Raw genomic sequence first — 22,377 nt, forward strand, 5'->3', positions numbered from 1 at the left:
TGCTTAATCCCTAAAAGTTAAGATTCTTTTAGAGTATGATGTGAATACTGTTCCCAAAGTTGTAAAGCCCAGCCATCATTGCTGATGACTAAACTGGTCCATTGTCTAACATGGGTACTAATTTGTTGTCTTGTTTATTTATCTCTCAATAGTTAAGCAACAAATATTTTCTTGGTTATGATCATTTAGATCAACTATAACCTAGTTCATTAACTTCATAACTGTCTCCCCCACTGATTTTAAGTCAGATGTAGTGAAAGACTTAGCCCTTTTATTTAAACTTTATACCTTTAGCAGAGTATCTTGACCTTAGTAAATAATTAGCAAATCCCTGTTGAATTGACAAGAATACAAGCTTGAAATTTTAGTCTTTTTGCCAGGGAAAAGATTCTTATGAACCTACAATTTAAGAGAAAATCAGGTATGAGAATTTGTTTGACAATGTCTACTGATAAAGACGTAAAGCCAACCACTTAATAAATACGTTTAATTACTTTTTCTAAACTGTTACTGTCTACCTTTTTAATTTCTCAGTGGCATAACCCAGTAGAACTTTTCACATGTTTTAAGATGAGTCACAGCTAAAAATGTCTACTTTAAAATAGAGACTGGCCTAGATGTTTCTTCTCTGTCATTATGGCTCTGTCCCCTTGGGCAAGTCACTCTGCACTCAGAACCTGAGTTTCTTAGCCTATAAAAATACGTATGTTAAAACACTGGATTGCACCAGTGTTTCTCCAACATCAGAATCACCTGGAGGGCTTATTGAAAGATTGTTGCCCTCCCTCTTCTAGTTTCTGATTGAGCAGATCTGGAGTAGAACCCAAACTATTTGCATCTTTTAAAGTTCCTGATGGTGTTGGCTAGAGACCACATTTTGAAAAAACTAAACTGTTTTGGAGTCCACACAGCTCTGACTTTATCACATGAAGATTCAAGCCAGGGATATAAGGGTATCCAATTCCAAAGTCTGGGCTCTGGCATAGAGAGTATTTTATTATGTTAAATTACTGAATGACACCCAAATAAGTGAAATAAAATACTTTTCAGTAATTATACTGAAAATATTTTCTGTGAGTTCTAGGAGACTGAATGGATGCCAGAATATAAGAGCTTTTAAAAGAAATCTGCTTCAAAATTCAACTTAATTTGAAGAAAACTCAACTCTGTGTAGTTTCAAATGGGGGGGAAGGAGCTTAACAGATTTTATATGTGTATCTTCAAATATTACCTTCTTTTTTTGAAATATAAAAATACAAACCCATGCAAATATTGCTTTTTTTCTGCATCAGCAATTGCTCTACTTGGGATTCCTAATTTCCTGTTTCCAGATTTATCATATTCTAGAAGTAACAGTAAGGACCACCACCACTGAGAGCTGACCTCATATAAGATGTTGTTACCTGCTTGACATGTCAGGTCTCAATATGCTAAAAAGCTCTTCTCTGGTCTGTTACCAATCTCATCATCCTCATTTTGCAAGTGGGTAAACTGAAGCTCAGAAACAAGCCAGGATTTAGCCAAGGTCATCCAAGTAGTGAATGAGAGATCTGAATTCAAATGCAGACAGCAAGCTACTCCAGAGCCCGAGCTCATCAACACTATCTCTAACAGGAAAGGGAAAGGCAGGTCTACAAATCCAGAAAGTTAGGTTTAATCCATAGTCAACCATAAACCCTAGTGGACACACTGGAGAATTCTACCCTAATCAACTTGGATCTTAGTTGTCTCATCTATTAAAGGAAGGCTAGAGTAGAACTATATCATGTCTACAATAGTAGTCCTAAGTCTACTATTCTAGAATTTTCCAAGTTTTATAGATTAAACAATGTTAAATAAACTGGTCACTGAAGGAATGAACAGGTGACTCACAGCATTTTACTTCAAACAAATCAGATTCACTCTAAATCAGCATGCTAGGATTTCAGACTCTTAGGTTTTTAAGAGGATGTAAGGTCAGAATCAGCTCCTGTGTTTCTGCTGAAATCCCTTTCTGTTTATTTGCCCTCTTCAACTTTGTCATTCTGAATGCATACACACTAAGTACAGTGTCTTAAGTAACATTGCTGAGGTTACACCAAAGACAGGTGTTAGGGGAACTATTTCCCTAGGGCTATCATTTCCAACTCTCCCTCCTCAAAAACAGAGGGAGGGGATAGAAGGAAAGGGTTTCTTTTCAGATTAAACACAGGGACTGCAAACACCTTCCCCTAGGCAATAAATTCTCTGCCAGTGTGCGCTGCAGTTTACCCAAACACCAAAGCAAAAAGCAAACAGCCCCTTTTGTAAGGGAGGAGCTGTCACCTGTCAAATGATGTTTGTGAATTTCTAGAGAAAAAAAAAAAAAAAGAAGAAAGAAAGAAAGAAAGAAAGAAAACCCTTTCCCTTATTTTATTAAGCAGACTGTTTGTTCAAGGTTTGAAATGCATACTTGTGTTTAAGGTAAAAGTCCCTGGCTTGGCAATCTTGAACAAAGTGGTGCCTTCTGATTGGCTACACTGCACAAAGAACAGAACAGGAAAACAGTCTGCTCTTCTGGGGACACCTGAACTCAGTCTAATCTGAGTGGATACTGGGCCATCTCAGAAGCAACATAAGTAACTACAAACCCATCTTCCAAAAATTGGAGGGCTTTTTCTACACAGAATATATTCTGTTTCATTTGTTTTCATAGAACTAATAAACAAAAGCTTATTTGGTACAAATTATGGTTGAATGAGTATTTTAATGGTAGTAGCCAAGGAGAAAGGGTAGTAAAGATCCTAAGAGCAAGGGTTAAGAAGTGCTGCACAGAAAAGTAGAAAGTGTTATGCGCATCTCCATGTTCAGGGCTAATCTCAGGCAATATAGATATTTCCTAGGAAATAAATATGGAAATATATAGGAAAAAATATATATATAATATATATATTATATAGGAAATATATAGGAATATATATATAGAAATATATATAAGAATATATAGAGAGAAATATATATAGGCATATATATATATATATATATATATATATATATATATTCTGTGTACTCTTCTTTCTTCACCCCTTTCTTCATATTGTTCCTAACCTGGTGAGGCCTGCTTTCCCCAGCCAGAGATGCTCCATTCTCCAAGATGTCTTCCTCATCTCCAGTCAAAACTACCATCCCTTCCACAGAGTGTAATCAAAGGTATAGAAAGAGGGACTGTTTCACCTCTATGTGCAAATGACTAGAATCTCCTTTAGTCTCCTAGATATATTTGCATTTTTAAAGAAGAGATAGTATGGGGTGCCTGGGTGGCTCAGTGGGTTAAGCCTCTGCCTTCGGCCCAGGTCATGATCTCAGGGTCCTGGGATCGAGCCCCACATCGGGCTCTCTGCTCAGCGGGGAGCCTGCTTCCCTTCCTCTCTCTGCCTGACTCTCTGCCTACTTGTGATCTCTCCATCTCTCTCTGCCAAATAAATAAATAAATAAATCAAAATAAAGAAGAGACAGTTTAACGAAAATTGATTCAAGTTTATAGACACTTCTGCAGAGTTGTAGGAGTACAAATTGAAAAGAAAACAAACCCATGAAAAGAAATTTGATAATAAGTATCAGTAACACTGGTGTTCATACAATCTTACTCAATAGTCACACTTCTAAGCATCTAGTGCAAGAAAATATTCTTTATATAAATATTCTTCTTAAAAAAAATCTGAGTAAAGTAACAGTTAAATAAATCATTATATGTCTGTGTAATGGCATAACATAGCAATTAAAGTTGTTGTGAAGACTTATGAATAAGAGAAATAGGTTCATCATTGAATGCAAAAAAATAAGTAGATTATAAATTTATATATGACATAATCCAAATGTACATTATAAAATCTATTTCTTCAAGGAAAAAAACAAAAAAAAACTAATAGTTTTATAACTCATCACTAAGTAGAGATGAGCAATTTATCAATTTGCATTTCATCATGAAAAGTAATATATATTTACCCACTCAGAGTTCTTATTAAGAAAATAGATGAGTGATAATAAAAATAATTTTTAAATGACTACAGTTTTATATGGCAGGAACTTTGAATGAAAACAAATCAGATAATGAAACAAACCACTGCAATTCTCTGAGGCCAGTGATAGGTATTATTGTCTATCCGTAAAAATGAAGAAAGAGCAGGTCATAGAGATAATCAAGTTCACACAGCTTAAACTGGTAATGACAGAATTCCAACCACAGTGTATCTGGCTAAAAGTCTTATGTCAGAATTCTAAAGTAAGTAATAACCTGTAAAATCCTGTTACATAGAATGTAATCATCAAAGTAAAAACAAGAACAACAGCAATGAAAAAAACACCTTTTTCTGAGTTTCCCTACACTGAACTATAGAGTTTTTCTGGAAGACCTAACAAGGAAAAAGTAGAGATGGGAGAGAAATAGGACACTTGAAAAGGAATGAGAGAATGTGTGGGAGGAACAAAAGAGCTTAGTAGTGGAGATGTGAGGGTGGCTCTGGAAGCCTGAGGGAGAGACCATGTAGGAAGGGAAGGGAAGGGAAACAGAGAGGCCTTCCTTCAAGGGAGCTCTTGATACTGGTATCAGACTTCAAGTTGGCAGACTTTATGCATTTCAGATGCCTGGGAGACCAGGAACATACAGAAAATAATTGTTGTTTATATGACATATCAAGGATCGTACCCCTTCCACCGTTTGAGTCAGGAGAAGGCATGTAGGAAGGAAACTGAGAATTTTGAGTGACTCATACAGCATTGCTGGTAAACAGCCCCTTGTAGCCTGAATAGAGTGAATTACTGAAGAATACTTTGTTCACAGAGTATGTGCTTCATACATATATACATATGAAGAATGAAATTTATCAAATGAGGACAAAACAATTGGCATATCAAAAACCATTTTGACACAATCCTACAATTTTAGAAAACTTCTATAGATGCGGCTCAAATTGAGTTACAGTGAGTTGTGTGTGTCTGCGTGCGTGCATGTGTGTGTGTGTTAGTGGGTGTGTGTGTAGGCAGGGAGGGAGAAAAGGTTGGTGGAGTTTATGAAAGAAACGTTTATAAATTTATGTTCAATAAAAATTCAACAAATTAGAGATCTGACATGGCTTATGATCTGCTTAGAAAACAGAAGTACGTATATCTCTTTGAAAAAAATCATTCTGATGAACAAAACCGTACATGGAATTCTTGTTCTTCCGGATAGTATTCAGTCAGAATTGTAACTGTAGTATGAAGGAAGAACAACATCAATGATAAATATCCTATTCAATAAAATATACTTATTCTCTTGAGTTTTTAAAAAAATATATTTGACAGTTGAAAACAAAAACTATAACACTGTCTGATGGAGTGTTCAATGTACATAGATGTAATATATATGACAGCTACAACATCATGGGGGAGGATTATGTGACCAATATTGTGGCAAGTGTTCCATATTCCGTTTGAAGTGGTAAAATATTGATTCATAATAGACTATGAGAAACTATGAATATGACAATGCCTAGGGAAACAAGTAAAAAATATGCAAAGAAATATAGCCAACACCAAGACAGAATAATTAAAAGAAAATACTAAATATAGGTGAAGTGATCTAAATAGTGGCAGAGAAAAGGAAAACAAAAGAGCAATGGAGAGAACAAACACACAAAATTCAAATGGTATATATTATATACACCTAAATATGAAATGATACAAATACACCAATTAATAGATATTGACAAAATGGATAAAAAGTGACCAACTATACATTGTAGAAGCACTCACCTTGAATATAATGATAAATACAGGTTAAAAGTAAAAGGATGAAGAAAATATTTATCATGAAAATATTACTTAAATGTTAGATTGGCTACATTAATATAAAAACAAAGTAGACTTCAGAATGAAGTATATCACAAGGAATAAAGAGAAATATATAATGACAAAAAGATCAATTCACCAGGAAGATAAAACAATACACCCCAAAATAGAGTTTCAATATATATGAAGCAACAACAGACAGACTTGAAAGGAGAAAGAGATAAATCCATAATTGGAGTTAAAGACTTCAATATTCATCTCTCACTAATCAATAGAACTAGTAGACTGAAAATAAACCAGCATAGAGAAGAACTGCATAATATCATCAACCAATGGGCCCTAATTGACATTTTTAGAATACTCCAGCCCAAAAAACATCTTTCACAGTCTTTTTAAGTGCCCACAGGACATGCATCAAGATAAACTATATCTTGACTCATGAAATAAACTCATGAAATAAAAAATTTTGAAAATTTGAAATCATACAGTGTTTGTTTTCTGATCATAATAGAATTAAATTAGAATGCAGTAATGGAAAAATAACAGACAACACTGGAATACTTGGAAATTAAACATGCTTGTAAATACACACAGATCAAAAAAAAAGCCTTAAGAGAAATCAGAAAATATTTTAAACTGAACAATATAAAAATACAACATAGCAAAATGTAGGGGATGCCACTAAAGCAGTGTTTCATGGAAAATTTATAAATGTAAATACTAACATTAGAAGACAAGAAAGATCTCAATGCAATAATCTAAATTTTTAATTTAAGAAACTTTAATAAGAAGAGCAAAATAAACCCAAAGGAGCAGAAGAAAATAAGACCAGAAATAATAAAGTTGAAAACAGAAAGACAAAAGTGAAAAACAGGGAAACCAGAAAGCTGAGGCGCCTTTTTGAAAGATCAATACAATTAATAAATCCCTAGTGAGACTGATAGAGAAAAAGAGAGGACACAAGTTACCAATATCAGAAATGAAACAGAAAGATATTACAGATCTCACAGACATTAAAAGAATAGTAAGGGAATACTACAAACAATTCTCCATATAAAAATTCAGAACTTTGATGCAATCAACAAATTTCTTACAAATCACTATGTTTTTTTAAAGATTTATTTATTGATTTTAGAGAGTAAGACAAAGCGCTCACACGCATCCATGGGTGGGAAAGGCAGAGGAAGAGGGAGAGGGAAACTGAAGCAGACTCCATGATGAATGTGGAGTCCCACGTGGGGCTCGATCTCACAACTGTGAGATCATGATGGTGAGATCACGACCTTAGCTGAAGCCAAGAGTCGGGCACTTAACCAACTGCACCACCCAGGTAGGTGCCCCTACAAACCACTATTTATGAAAACCTGCCCAAGATAAAATAAATCATCTCAGTAGTTCTGTAACAATTAACAGAACTGAACTTATAATTAAAGAGCTTTCCAAAAAGAAATATCCAGGCCCAGATGGTTTCATGAGCAAATTCTTCCAAACATTTCATAAGAAATATCAATTCTACATAATCTTTCCCTGAACATAAAGATACCTCACACAAAGCACAAACACAGAAATCACCCTGAGGTTCATGAACAATAAAACTGGCAAGATGAAAATGACCATGCTTCATAATTGCTAATACCAGCTCTCAATGGTGAGCTTAACCCTCATTTGCTTTAAACTATAGTTTCTTTCCTCTCTGAGTCCAAACCTTTAAAGCCTACAAAATTCTAGCTGGTCTTAATCATTTTATAGATATGATAAACACTGCTACAATGAAGTCTTCATTTCTGTATATATGTGTATGTGTGTGTACATGTCAGTATGCATGGGGGTGTGTGTGTGTGAGTGTGTGTGTGTGTGTGAGTGTGTGAGTGTGTGTGTGTGTGAGTGTGTGTGTGTGAGTGTGTGTGTGTGTGTGTGTGAGTGTGTGTGTGTGAGTGTGTGTGTGTGTGTACTTATTTACATATTTTAAATTGTTTTGTGAAGGAAATTCCTAGAAGTGGTATATACCTTTAGGTACCTAAGGATGAAAATTTAAAATTAAATAAATTAGAAGGGCAAATTGTCCTCCAAATACATCAATTTATATTTCTGCCCAAAGTGAATAGATTTTGTTTCCCAACATTTTCATCAGCACTGGATATTATCAATCATTTAAATCTTCGCTGACCAGGTTGATGATAGTCTATGACACAATCTGGAATGATAACCAATGAAACTCATTGTTGGGATTCACAATATTTTTTATTAGAGAGATGAAACATTCTATGTCTGTTAAACATCTGTGAATTACTTAGACTCTTTGCCAAAGAGCATGGCTTCATCTTTCTCTTATTAATTTTTAAATATTTATTAGGGCCATTAAACCTTTGCCATGTGCTATAAATTTTTCAAATTTGTATTTTTTCCTTCTTTCTATAGAAATTTCTCCTATGCCAAATGTTTGAATCTTCTCTTTTAAAACTTCTGCATGTTACTTTATAGTTTTTTTAAATAAATTGTTTTCATAATAGTTATCAAAACTTGGACCTCATTTCCTTTCTATATTTTGATCAATTTGACTCTTATTTCAAGACCTAAATAAAAATCACCTTCTCTATGACATTTTGCCAGTCTTTGTCAGGCACAGTAAATCATTTCTTTTGGGTGTGGCTTTAAAAATACACACATATGAATAATTTTGTACACATTGACTCATTTGCTGTATTATGGTGTTCTCAAAGCTACACACCATGATTTATCCATCTGTATCACAAAGAACATAGCATTCAGTAAGTACTAATATAGTATATGTATATGACTAGATCTAGTATTAGCAGAACATAGCATTCAGTAAGTACTAATCTAGTATATGTATATGACTAGATCTAGTATATATACTTGAAATCTTAGAGGAATCTTGGATCATTTAAGATATAGGGCAGTATGCTTGGTTCTGTGGCCTAGGCTTTTTCAAAACACAAACACACTATCTGCTCTTGGGAAATGCAGAGTTGAAGAGGTAAAGACTCTTCATGTATATCTGGGATGTTACAATAAGAATTTATGGAAACGGATGGTTTTAGATAATTGCCACTCGAATTATTAGGGAAAAAACCCAATTCGACTAAATAGGGCTTCCTTTAAAGCACCAAGAATGAATAAATGCAAAAAAGAAAAGTTATGTAGTTTCCATCAATCGTTCCAGGAGAACATTTAAGTGTTGATGCTCTTATCTCCCTCTTGAAGATGTGCCAGGCATGTTTAGACAGTTTGTAAATAAGGCAAGGCTGAGATTTAAAGGAAATATTAGTAGAATCAAAAGCCAACAGGATCTTGGAAACATAGGCTAAATTATGAAAAAATTTTGAGAAAAAAACCTCATTCACTTTCATCTTCTAATTCAATGTAGTTCATTTTTTAGTGACATTAAAATCATTCTAATGAAGAAGGCACATACGTTCTCTGCAATTCAAATTTCCTTTGTTAATAATCAGAGCAAAACATTACGATTCCATTTCATGACTAATTGCTAAGGTAAAGGTTATGTGAAAAACATCAATAAAAATGGGATGTCATTCTCAATTTCAAGATTTTTGTCCTTAATTATCTGACATGTTGTTTCATGTCTACAGATTCATATTTCTTGCATAGTGAGAACATGCCTGGCAGAGATCCCAAATTTTTAAGATATTATATGCAAAAGGAAAGTAATTTATGTGCAGTTGTAGAACTATTTAGCTATGAACTTATACATAAGAAAAGCGAAAATATGCTATCAAACATCAGCAGCTATCTGTTGGAAGAACTAGGATTCTAAGTGGATCCCAGTTTTTACTTTCTAAACCAGAATACTAGTTATAGGAGCCTGAGCATGTCCCCCATTTTGTGACTCCTGTTGCTGAGGACTGTCACTGTTACATATTCCCATCTCTGTGTCCTTCACATGTGGACACAGATGAGGATGTTGGAATGGTCATAAGACAAGGGAAGACACAGGATTCATACAGAACTATCACTTACTAGCAATACCTCACTTCTTTGCATATTAAAAACAGAACAGCCACAGAGAGGCAAGCTTATGCCATCAAGTTCCTTTTCCCTCAACTTGTAGCTTTCTTTCAATATCATTGTTCCTAAGTGACCCATCACTAGAAAAAAAAAAAATCACATTTCATTTTGTTTTTCATCTTTTTCGGAATCATCTCAATCCCTTATTCTTTTCAAAGTTTCTGGGTCTTATTTCCTGACTTTGTGTTACCTTCAGTTTAAGCTGGTAAACAATTTCAAGCTTGAAGGTGCTAATAAGTGATGAGACAATGGTTTTATTGTCCATTATTACTGATGGTGACCTGTGCCTCTTCAGAGGAGGCAGTGTTAAGACTCTACTATAGGACTCTCTCATGGGGAGAGGAGTGGTTTCTCCACATGGACATCCCTAATGCTCACGGAGCAGACAGGTACTTAACAAGAAATAGAGCTCAAGTTCCTCTGAAAGTTCCTCTCCAGTATCCTGGAGGAAAAATGAGAGAAGATCGAGTTGAGTAGTATGGGTAGGATACTGACACTGATGTTGTGTGCACATGTCATCCTGGAAAAGGTTTTTAACCTTCATTTTTTGCCTTTGACTTATTAATTTATAAAGGAACAATAATGATTTCTACCTCACACAGTGATTGGGAAGATTAAATAAAAGATCAGACATGTTAATCACCACCAAATATTGATGCTTAAGAAAAAGTTGTTTCTAAAAATTTGTAGTTTAGAATTATAACCGGAGAGTCAGGAATCAACTTCAAATTGAACATGCTCTCTTTCAATCAGGTCAGTCCTCCTAGTGGCATTATTAAAAATCTATTTCATAGAATCAAAATCAAGTGTGTGTGTGTGTGTGTGTGTGTGTGTGTGTGTGTAATAACTGACAATCAGGAGAAGTAGGTTGCAAATGGATAACCCTTTTAAATATCAGTATTTCTTAAATAACAATAACCTCCAACTCATAGAGCAGTGCAGTCTTAGCTAGACACCTATCAGAAGGGCAATGACATCTATGTATTTTCTTGACTTATTTTCTCTCCTTCTTCATTCTTTCCTTTTCTAACACCATTGTAGAGTTTCCAAGACTCTCGTTCAGATAATCCACTAGGATTTCTCTAAAGTTTCTTTTAGCTGATTTATAAAAGCACCAAAATGGACTTTAAATGACTAAAGTTTTTTGTTTTTTGTTTTTTTTTTCAAATAGCAAATCTGGATATTTTCTAACAGAATTGAGAAAACAGTGGAAGTAAAGAATAAAGTATCTAAACAGCATAACTTTTTCCACACTGACAGACCATAGTCACAAAGGAAAGAACTTGAGAGGCAGAGGGGACAGGAAGTTTGGCTGTTATGAATGTTCAAGAGAACAGTCCCCTGACTGGAGATATTCTAGAACTGTGCTCTCCCAAAACTAAACCCATGTGGTAATTTCAATTTTAATTAACTAAAGTTAAAATTAAATTCCTCAGTTGCACTAGCCACATTTCAAATGCCCAAAGGTACATGTGGCTAATGACTACTGCATTGAACAATACAGAAGAGAGAACATTTACATCACTGAAAGAAAGTTCTCTTGGACAGGACTGCTTAAAAGAGAGCTTTTTGACTTTTTGAGATAACATCCAAGTCTCATTTCACAGGACTTTAAATTTTCCTGAGGGTCTATTATGTGACTAACAAATGCTGAGCAAGACAAAATATGGTCCCTGTCCCCTTGAGACACAGGGAAATAAGCAATTATAATGTTGTACAATAAGTAATAGGACTAAAAATAGACCTAGGTTGTTTCAGAGGAATGGTCTTTAACTCAAACTGGTGGCAAAAAGAGATATGGAAGTTTTCCCAGAGAAGATAGGATAAGCTAGTTGTTGAGGGATAGATAGGAGTTGGCCAGAGGGGGAAAACAAAGCCAAAATAAACATAAAAACAAACCAACAAAAAACCAAGATGTCTAAGGAGAAAATTTCTAACATAAAAAAATAAGAAAGGGAACGGCACATTTAGAAACCACATGCTTCAGTATGCGAACATGTGTGAAATAAGAGTAGAAACCTTAAATTAAAAGGCTTGAGTCTCCATTCAAGCTTGGTATAAATTCACTTGCTTTTATGAGTTTAGGAATCGGAACAGAAAATTGCTGGAGAGAATATCTAAAGAAAGATTTGCCTAGGCTTATGCTACTATCAAGAGGTGATATTATTAAGTGAATTAGAGATATCCTAATTTCAAAGTCACTGTCAAATCAGAATTTACCCCTGCTCAGGTTTAATTGTAATACATTCCAAGGCCTTGAGTGACCTGCCCCTTGGATTTATTCATCTTTCACTAGCTCGAATCTGAGAACTGTATCAGTATTAGAATGGAAGGGTCCACTGACAAATAGTTATTTTCCTTTCATCAACTTAGTGGCAAAACATCAGTGTATTTATAAAGTTACAATTTTATATTTTTGGTTGTTTCCTGTTCCATTTCCTGACACAACTTCTCCCAATATTTAAAAGAAGAGAGAGAGAGAGAGAGAGAGAAAAGTAAAAACCATATATATATATATATATATATATATATATATATATATATATATATATAAAATTCTAATAAAATCTTCTACCAGAAAAGAAAGGCAAGGTATTTTTAAGGGGATCTCCAAAATCATTTCCACATGTGATCTATGAAATTCCCACTTTGTTTCCTAGTAGGATTTGTTTGTTTGGTGGGGTGTGTGTGTGTGTTTTACAAAGAAAGCAGCAGCAGGATTTGTATGGTGAATGAATAATATTTTTTTTTAAATAAGACAAAAATCCCCCTAGCACTATGCACTACACAAATACAGAAAATTTCATCTAAACATTTCAGAAAAGTATTTTATTATTATTAACCCATTACACCCCTGGTCTACCCCTTTTACAGATGAGGAACTGAAGCCTAAGGTCATGAGTGACTCAGTGGAAAAGCACTCCCTCCCCGCAAAAATACTATTTTATGTATTACTTACCTTCCTTCCCCTTATTCTATTACTAGGTACTCAAATCTATACCTAAATTCACACTGAATTTACTTCCTCTTTCTTTATTTAAGAAGGATAGTTCCATGAAAGAGGCAGTCCGCTATAGTATCGATAGAATTTGGTTAGAATTCAGATCTAGACTGTGGTTCTGACTCTAACTCGACCTCCTGTAAAACCCTGGAGTGGTACCACCTTCTCCAAATTGGGACAGATATAAGGAAAAACTCAGATAAAGAATGTAAAGGACTGGGCACCTGGGTGGCTCAGTCATTGGGTCCCTGCCTTCAGCTCAGGTCATGATCCCAGGGTCCTGGGATCGAGCCCCGCTTCGGGAAGCCTGCTCCCCCACCACAACCCCCGCTTGTGTTCTTGCTCTCGCTGTCTCTCTCTCTGTCACATCAACAAATAAAATCTTTACATTCTTTTTTTTTTTTTTTTTTTTAAGAATTATTCCCAGCCCACATTCCCCACACCAGTGAAAGCATGTGCTGTAAGAAGAGTTGAGCACAAAATCCACAAACACTTAAGTTTCTCTCTGCTCTCCACCTTGATTCTCTGCCCAATGGCCTTGCCCATTTAGGGCCATCTGCCTTTTCATATGCCATCAAATACACAGATTTCACAGAGATGTGGATGGGATGGCCCACATATTAGAGAAGTTCCCACCACTCACCCACATGGGGTCACTGAGGTCCGAATCCTGCATGCGGATACAGTCCATGCTAATCTCGATCTTGTTTCTTGTACCATTTTCTGATGGCTCATCCACAAAGTTCAAGTCAATGGGCTGAACAGAACATATGGGCCTACCATAAAGGACAAATGAAAGTGTGTTAGGCAAGGAATGGGACTAAATAAAACACAAGCACCCGGCTGGTAACAAGGAGCTCTCTCTGTTTCAAAGCTGGCAAGGTTCGTTGGTTGGAGTCAGAGACTCTAGGTTCACTGCGTGCCTCAACCACATGTCAAATGAGTCATCTCAGGTGGTTCAAGTCCTATTTGTACAGTGGGAATCATGATCCCTGACCTTGTCCAAGAATTGCTGGGTAGAACATGGGAGAAAAATGGTGCATCAGGAAATGAGTATTTTAAACCCTATCCCTTAGGGTATGAAGTACTCTATACTCTTTTATCTTCCTCTGAATTTACTTACTTATCCAAACTTGATCTTAATAAAGGAGAAAATAATCATTTTCCCAGTAAGGCATAACTGATAACAAAATTTAATATTTTACCTTCCCAGCGGGTATTTGTGTTGAAACAGCAAATAAGAACTTTTAAGCCAAAGGAACAGATTTGGCGTATCCAGGGAGTTACTGGAGAAGTTACTTAGAGTTAGGCAGAAGAGCCCCCAACTTTTTAAAATTTAAATTCAATTAATTAACATATAATGTCTTATTAGTTTCAGAGGTAGAATTCAGTGATTCATCAGTTGCCTATAATCCCCAGACCTCCTTACATCACGTGCCTTCCTTAATGCCCATCACCCAGTTACCCTACTCTCTGAACCCCCCACCCTTCCAGCAACAGTTTGTTTCCTATGATCAAGAGTCTCTTATGGTTTGAGGAGAGCCCTTCTGATACTCCAAAATTATACCACCTTGGAATAATGATCTTTTGGTGTAAACCGAGTAAACCTCTACTGAATTTTGAACCCAGAAATACTATTGGAGAAAATTAATTTTTCCAACAATAGTGACTGAATTTTATCTATTTTAGATAACATGCCCTAGTAAGCAATATATATTTTTTTAAAGATTTTATTTATTTATTTATTTGACAGATAGATCACAAGTAGGCAGAGAGGCAGGCAGAAAGAGGAAGGGAAGCAGGCTCCCTGCTGAGCAGAGAGCCCAATACGGGGCTTGATCCCAGGACCCTGGGATCAGGACCTGAGCCGAAGGCAGAGGCTTTAACCCACTGAGCCACCCAGGCGCCCCGTAAGCAATATTTTTATACTCTCTACCTATTTATAGTAATTCAAATACAACATATTTTGGCTTCTTTGATACTCACTGTTCCAGAAAATCCCAGATATGCTGGAAGACCTCTGGACTGAGGAATTCATTTGTCTGTGTGCTCTGTGACATAGTGGATCGGTAATAACTTTCTTTCCAAGAGAAATGAGCTGGGGTTTCTACAAACCTTAAAAGGACAAAAAAGAAATTACAATTATAGTTTCTGTATTCAGGATATTGAATATTAAAACTAAAACATACTTAATCAAGACATCTCAGGTGACTCTTCAAAATCATGTAGTCATATAAAGCAAATTTCAGAAAGTTGCATGGTTGGTGTTTTGTTGGGCAGTGTCAGGGATCCCTGGACATAAAGTCAGATAATCACATCCTCTATCAAATTCTTTTGTAACTAAAAATGCTGTTACACTCTACACTTCCACTACCCAGCATCTATGTTCTGAAGATTTCAGAAAGAAAATAAACATTCCCTCATTAAGTCTGACAGCCAGGGTGACCTATTATTAAACCTGTTTTATAAACGTCTCAACAGATTATCTGTCCATTCTGCCTCCAGCTGGTAAAAAGCAGAATCAGAAAACAGAAAGGATTTCAGAAAATTTAAACTTCATCCACAGTAAAATCACCCCTCTCATCACTCCTTTCTTAACATGGTGCCCAGGGAAAATAAATGCAAACCTCTGAACCTAGATTTTTTTCTTTTTTTAATCCCTGTGTGTGCTGGTGGTTTTTAATTGGAGTGTAAAATTCTGTGTTGGACTAAAGGATAGGTACACATCTGAGTATGCTGTAAATGAATGCTATTTCTGTTTGCTCCATTTTGTTGCTATCCCCAAGTTTGACTTTACTTAAACAAAACAAAATAAAACAAAAACAACAAACAAACAAAAAACCTCTCGATCCCTCTATATGTGAAGTAAAATGCCAGCTTTCTCAGGTGGGGCTGTCTCCAAGTCTGTGTATTATCTACACAGATCATCTCAGTCTATGATTCACTGTGATTATCAGTGGACTCATTTTACCCCAGGATGAAATCAGCTAAGCTCTTAATCATTACTGTTAATATCACCAAGTGTTAATAAATAGTGTACTAAGATAGTCAATCATCTTCAATTTGCAAATGAATACTCTGGTCTAGTTACAGAATAGAAGACAGTAACATTGGGTTTATTGTTAATAATCCCCAAACTATATGAAGAAGCACAATCATTTACTCAAGTTAAACACATAGAATCTATTACTTACTAGCAAGAATAAAGGTCATTGAAAATAAACAACAAATAAGACTGTCTCACTCTCTAAGAAGGTACAGAAGGTAAGACAAGAAACCAAATGTCCAATAAATATAGTAAGAGTCTATCATCTCATCCGAGGGATCAAAGAAAGAGCCTTAAACAATCTGAAGAAATTAGCTCTGCCAGGTAAGGATTAATGATATGAGTGAGCAGTCTAGGGCAACAGCCATAAACAAAATACTAAAATGGAAAATAACTTAGTGTATGTGAGAAAGTCACAAGCAACTCTGTTTGCACAGTTTAAGATCTGGGGCAGAGAGTGCCAGAAAAATAGAGCTGGGGAGTGAAGAAGATAATTATATGCTACGTTCAGAGAAGCTTAAATATTTCAAAATTTCTAGTTTTTGCAAAAACATTTCTAAATGAACTTTGTATTTTGAGATCAATATAGATCCACACGCAGTTGTAATGAATTACACAGAATTCATGTGCCCTTTCCGTCATTCCCCCAATGGTAAATCACAACTTACACAACCCTTAAGAATATTATTATCAGGATATTGATACTGCTACAATCCCCTGATCTTATTCAGAGATTCTCAGTTTTACTTGTACTCATTTGCGCGCACGCGCGCGCACACACACACATATGTATTGTGAATGTATCTAGTTCTACACAAGTTTTGGATCACACGAGTAGGTTGGCTTACCCACCACCACAGTATTAAAAAAGGATTTAAAGGACAAGACTAACAGAATACCTCTCGTATTGATAAATCTGGAAGCTGTGTGGAAGAAAGGTTTATAAGCATATCACTTTATGGGCAAAGTGGTTATACCAGTCCAGGAAAGACAATCAGATGCTAGCAGAAGTAGGGATGGAGAAAGGGCAGACTAATTCATTTATCAGAGAGAAGGTTAAATCAGACATCGCTGATGGTATGTTCACATTCTCTCTCCTGTTTCTCTCTGACTTCTAAAAGACAGTCCCTGGATTTCTGATGTCACCACTAACCAGCTGCAAAACTGTGGAAGAGCCTCCCTGCTCCCTGAACTTCAGCTTCCTTGTTTGTGACATAGAGTTGCCTCACAGATGCCTACGCAGTCCTCAGTGATTTCCTCCCCACAAAGCATTTCCTGGTCCCTTACTTGAAATAATCCTTCTCCTCCAAACTTTCCTGGCCTTTCATTATGACTCATCAATGCTAATTAATCCTATTTTACTTGTGCAACAATTGAGTGTAGAGGATTTTAAGTAACTTGAAGGCAAAGCCCATCGAATTTCTTAATTTTCTGTTTCCTTGAGGTTAGAGTGAAAGGAACACGGGTTTTGAAGTGAGATAGACTTGGGTTCAAATTTTAGCTCTACTACTGACATATTATAAAGTCATGGTCAAGTTACTTAACCTCTTTGTACCTTATTTTCTTCAGCTATGCTTCCTTCACAGGGTGGTGGAAAGGTCTGCTTGAAATAATGTGCTGCACATTTTCTATACAATACCTGGTAGTCAATACATTGATTGGATTAGATCAAATATATAATCTGCAACCAGGAAATACTTGCTGAATTGAACAAAATAATTTATTTAAAAGGCCCCTTAAAGCTGTAAAAATGTTACACAAAAGTAATTATATCAAATCTGAATTATCCCTCATTTCTCTGCAGTTCAAATTGTTCTTTCTTTTTCCGTGTCTGCAGGCTCAAACGGTATTCCCTTTGTCTCTCATTTTCTCCTTGATCACCTTTATCCCAGGTTTGCTACATTGAATTGGGCAACAACCCCTCCCCACCTCTACCCCCACTCCAGAGCCTAATGCTTTAAGGGGACTTGATTACAAAAAATGGGAGTGGGGTTTAGAATAGATTAGCGGCTTTCAAATTGGTTTCACGAAACTCTAGGGTTTCTGGTGCCTCAGTGGGTTCACCCGATGTAAAGAAATGTCCCTACTGGTAGGACTCCAGACACTCCTTAACGCCAGCAAGTTTGACTTTTGCCCATCTTAAGTACATTAGTGTTCCAAGCAAGATTTTATCTGAAGAAAAGTTTCTGTTAACAATTTAAAAATCTGTGGTCTCAGTTAGAAGACCTTCAAAGTGTCTCCTGTGCAAACCGAGAATGGATTCTTGGTTTCTGAATAAAGATGGCAACCATCATTGAGAGAAAGGAAGGAAGGAGATCAGCTAGTGCCACAGGGCAGGAAGAGTGAGCTAAAGCCTACCCATCTTCAGAGGCTTTGCCTTTGGGTGAATCTCAGTATCAATTTACTCATAGAACAATCACTCTGTTCAAATGGTTTTGTCAAATCAGTCACACCCAGAGATAGGAAGTCATCACTTTTCTTTTTTTTTTTTTTTCTTTCCAGCTTGTTTTTTATGGATGACCTCTCCTACACTCTGCATTAACTCAGAATGGAAAGAAAGAAAGAAAGAAAGAAAGAAAGAGAACCCTACTCTGTAGAATGTGACCTGAAAACCCCAAAAGGTATCTCCTAATAGTCTGCCTTCCCTCCTGCTCTTCCTGTTCTGTCCTAGAAGTCACCACTCAAATCTCTTACGTTAAGTTTCTTTCAGAACTCCCCCAAAATCTCCAAATCTACTATTTCATAATTCAACACAACCTTAATTTTATAGAGGGATTTTAGAATTAATAGGCTTCCGAGACCATCTAGCCTACTTTTTTCTTATTTAAGAGATGGAAAAACTAAAATCTAAAAAGAACCAGTTCACCCCAGCGATATGGTATTCAACATAGATCTTTACCCCTCAGTCCCAGAAGAATAAACTGATGCATCAGACATGAATTACCCAACCTTTGGCCTCTTGAAACAGTTCCCATACTTAACATTTTCTGGGTATTTAAAACCTGCTTACTCCCCTTTAGGATATCCAAATTCAATACTCTGAAAGTAGAAGCATATTTGATTAGATATCCTCTAATTCCCTTAAAGAAACAAAGCAGCATTTAATAGTGAAGTAGACCAGGAACTCACTGGCTGTTCCTAAACTTCCTGACTGAAAGGCTCCTTTGGCAGGAAGTCATTCCTTTTGGAAGAGTGAGAATGAGGCATGGGGAATTCCAGGAAAGCAGACCTGGAGGGCTCTCTCAGTAACTGTGCACACACTTGGAAAGATGGTGTCACCAAGAATCTAAATCTTTGAGGACCACATAGAATGTCAAAGTAGGTTGTGCCTTTAAAGACTGTCTAGTCTTGTTACCTTATTTCACAAGGAAACTGAGGCTGAAATCTGAAAAATTTAGCCTAGATCCACTGCCATGCTAGAATACTAGAAAATTTAGGCTAGATCCACTGCCATGCTGCCATACTAGAATACTGAAAGCAGACTGTTCAATATTCTGGAATTTTCCAAGCCAGTTGTAAACATAGCCATTATTATAATTTATTATGAAGTATTAAACTTCAAATTAAATTATACTAAAAGCAAAGATAATAAATATTCAAAACTGGTCATTTCCTAATTATTTTACTATTATCTGTGTTCTTGAAAGCCATTTAAAAAAATAATGTAGTGAAATTGTTCAGATTAAAAAAATCCTCTGTGAATTTATTGCTGTACTCATCTAATAATGTATTTTAGTCCAAGGCTTATATGCAAAGGACTCAACAATACCTATCGTGAATATTACATGAAAGGCTATGTAGGAGATTTAGTGATGAATGAGGCATTTATCTTGCTCCTTTGATAGTTTTTCATAGCTTGGTGTCAGAAATAGAACACTTCCAATATTTGTCTAATTCTTACCTTTTGTCATAAGCTTTTGTGCTCCTAATTTTCCAATGGACTGTGACCTCCTAAAAAGCAGAAAAGCCAGCATGGGCCATTCATTGGTCTGTGCTCTATCTGTCTGTGATTGGTAGGAAAGGATTGTCATTGATTATGACAGAAATTCATTTCACTGGGTCTGCTTTTCCAGTTTTCCACATGACAATTTTAAGCTCAGAGAGGATAAGGAAATTGTTCAAGGTCACTCAGCTAGTAAATGATAGAGTTGGGCTTGTTATTTATTTATGAAAGAGCTGGGCTTTAAATTTAAGATTGTAGGACTTCAGAGCTCATGCTTTATTAAATTATATATATATATTATACACACATGGTTCTAATTTTCATTCATCTCAAAATTTGAGCAATATGAAGTGTTTTTCATAGTTCAGAGGATTTTTTTTTTTCTGTAAAAGAATAAAATTTCCTACTCATTCTGTCTCAATCACAAGAGTTACCATTTTTTCTTCAAATGAATAGGAAATGGTGTGGAAAAAAGCAAGTACTGGTCAGTGAATGATATGGACAGAATATCTGTCCTTTCTGCAGATTCTCAATATTGAGATTCTACAGATTCCTCATAGGATTTGACTCTCAAATGTAGTGTAAGAAAAGACAGCTGAGGTCCCTATTGTTCCAAGGGGACTTGAATACTCAATTACTGTAGGAATAATTCTCAGAATAATTCTCAGAGGAATTTCTCTCAGTTCTCAGAGAGAAATTATTTAAAACTCTGAACCTGACTTCTTCTGTATATCCTTGTATCCTTCCAACAAATTTCTCAATCCCTCACATTAATGCCAAAGCCTTTTATACCAACCTTTTTGGATCTTCCCCAGAACAAGTCTTCCAGTTAGCCTCAGGAGCATTCCAAATCACATAAATCTATTTTTATTTTTAGTTTGGAAACACTTCTATATTTTCAGTTTACTCTGATATTATGATAACTATTATGATTATTGATTGTCATATTTAATTTTAAGGATGCCAAAGAGCATCTGGATGTCTTTTAATGAATTGCTTCATCATTACAATCAACCATGCCCAAGAGCCCTGGAGGAGTAAATTTATTCCTATACCTGAGATATGTCCACCTCCAGAAAGCGACTTACATAAGCTAAACCAAGTCCATTAACAACTTTTCTTCATTAAATGGAATTCTTGCCTTTTCAACTTCATGCTGAAAAATGACCAATCTGTTCCTTAACTCTATTCACCCCATCATCAAACTCATATGCCAGCTTCACTCCTGGCAAAGAAAAGTTACTTGGGCAGAAAGCATTATAGAATATATCTTGAAATATTCATTTGCCACAATTTGAACAACGAAGTGTCGTATCCAAGAAATTTCATTTTATATTTTATTAGTGAACTAATGAACTAAATTCTTAAGAAAGTCTCTTTTGTATCTTTCAATATCTGTTTATCCTTCATTCTGCCATAATTAGTTTGCTTCCCTTTCATATTCAGAAGACTTTTCTCTTCCCACTACCACCTGTCTAAAGATCTGATTGGCCACAGCTTGCTTCTGCCATAACCCTATATTGTGTACACCAAACTCCCAATCTTCCCAACAAAGTCTATATATCTAGTGTCAACTCATCAGTTTCTAACTCTGAGGGAGTGATCTTTTCTTGTCTCAAGTACCAAATCCTCTAATTCCCATATTTTGTGTTTCATTCTCTATCCTAACAAATTGTGCCTTAAAAGTAATGATTTCTCTGACTGCAGCCCCCATCTCTTATACCCTCAGCCCACTGTACCTTCCTCCTGCCCTCATTTCATTTGTCAGCAGTCTCTCCCAACTGATGTGTGATCATCAGTCTTGTCTCAACAGGATTTTTATCATGCTTCTCCTTCCCTGACTCAGAATTTACAATCACTCATCTTTGTGTCCTGGACAAAATCTAATCAGACCTCATCCCTCATCTTTTTTATTCCTTTGGACAAACGCCCTATTCCAAATTATTTAGCCAGCTGTTCCTACAGGTTGTTTCTCTTTACCCCTGAGTCTTTTCAAATTATGACCTCCTGTACTCCACCACCATCTTCCCCCAGGTCATAATCTTTACTTTTGCTACCATTCAGTACAAAACTCAGCTAGTAAGCATGCTGCAATACATTAAAATTTTGTGTCCAGTCCAAAATTCATAGACAGACATTTAATCCCCAATGTGATAGTATTTCGAGGTGGGGCCTTTGGGAGATAATTAGGTCTTGATGGTAGAGCCCCTATGAATAGGATTTATGCCCTTATAAAAGGAGCCCCAGAGAGTTCTTTCTCCCTTTCACTATGTGAGGTTACAGAGAGTGAAGACTGCCATCTAAGAACTAGGAAACAGAACTTCACAAGAACCAAATCTGCCAGCGCCTTGATCTTGGACTTCCCAGCCATCAGAATGGTGAAAAATAAATTTCTGTTGTTTATAAGCTACCTAATCTATGGTATTTCATTATAGCAGCCTGAATAGACTAAGATATCTATACTTTTTTGTTTATTGTTTGAGTTTACTTCCTCAGTTTGGCATGTTTTAAGCATTCTTGTCCTTCATTGATTCTCCTGTAATCTACCTATAT

The 22,377-nt window shown here is 35.9% G+C and overlaps 1 protein-coding gene across 4 annotated transcripts in view; it reads right to left on the minus strand.

Moving 5' to 3' along the window:
- Window positions 1-22,377, minus strand: part of TP63 (tumor protein p63) — a 219,960-nt gene that overhangs the window by 123,240 nt on the left and 74,343 nt on the right. For all 4 annotated transcript variants that reach the window (XM_059388024.1, XM_059388023.1, XM_059388025.1 and 1 more), the window contains exons 2-3: window positions 14,822-14,950; window positions 13,479-13,611 (exon numbers count right to left, since the gene is read on the minus strand). In XM_059388024.1, the coding sequence (XP_059244007.1) occupies window positions 13,479-13,611; window positions 14,822-14,950 (262 nt within the window). The remainder of the gene's footprint in view (window positions 1-13,478; window positions 13,612-14,821; window positions 14,951-22,377) is intronic.

The sequence above is a fragment of the Mustela nigripes genome, chromosome 2 (assembly GCF_022355385.1).
Source record: "Mustela nigripes isolate SB6536 chromosome 2, MUSNIG.SB6536, whole genome shotgun sequence".
Taxonomy (NCBI): domain Eukaryota; kingdom Metazoa; phylum Chordata; class Mammalia; order Carnivora; family Mustelidae; genus Mustela; species Mustela nigripes.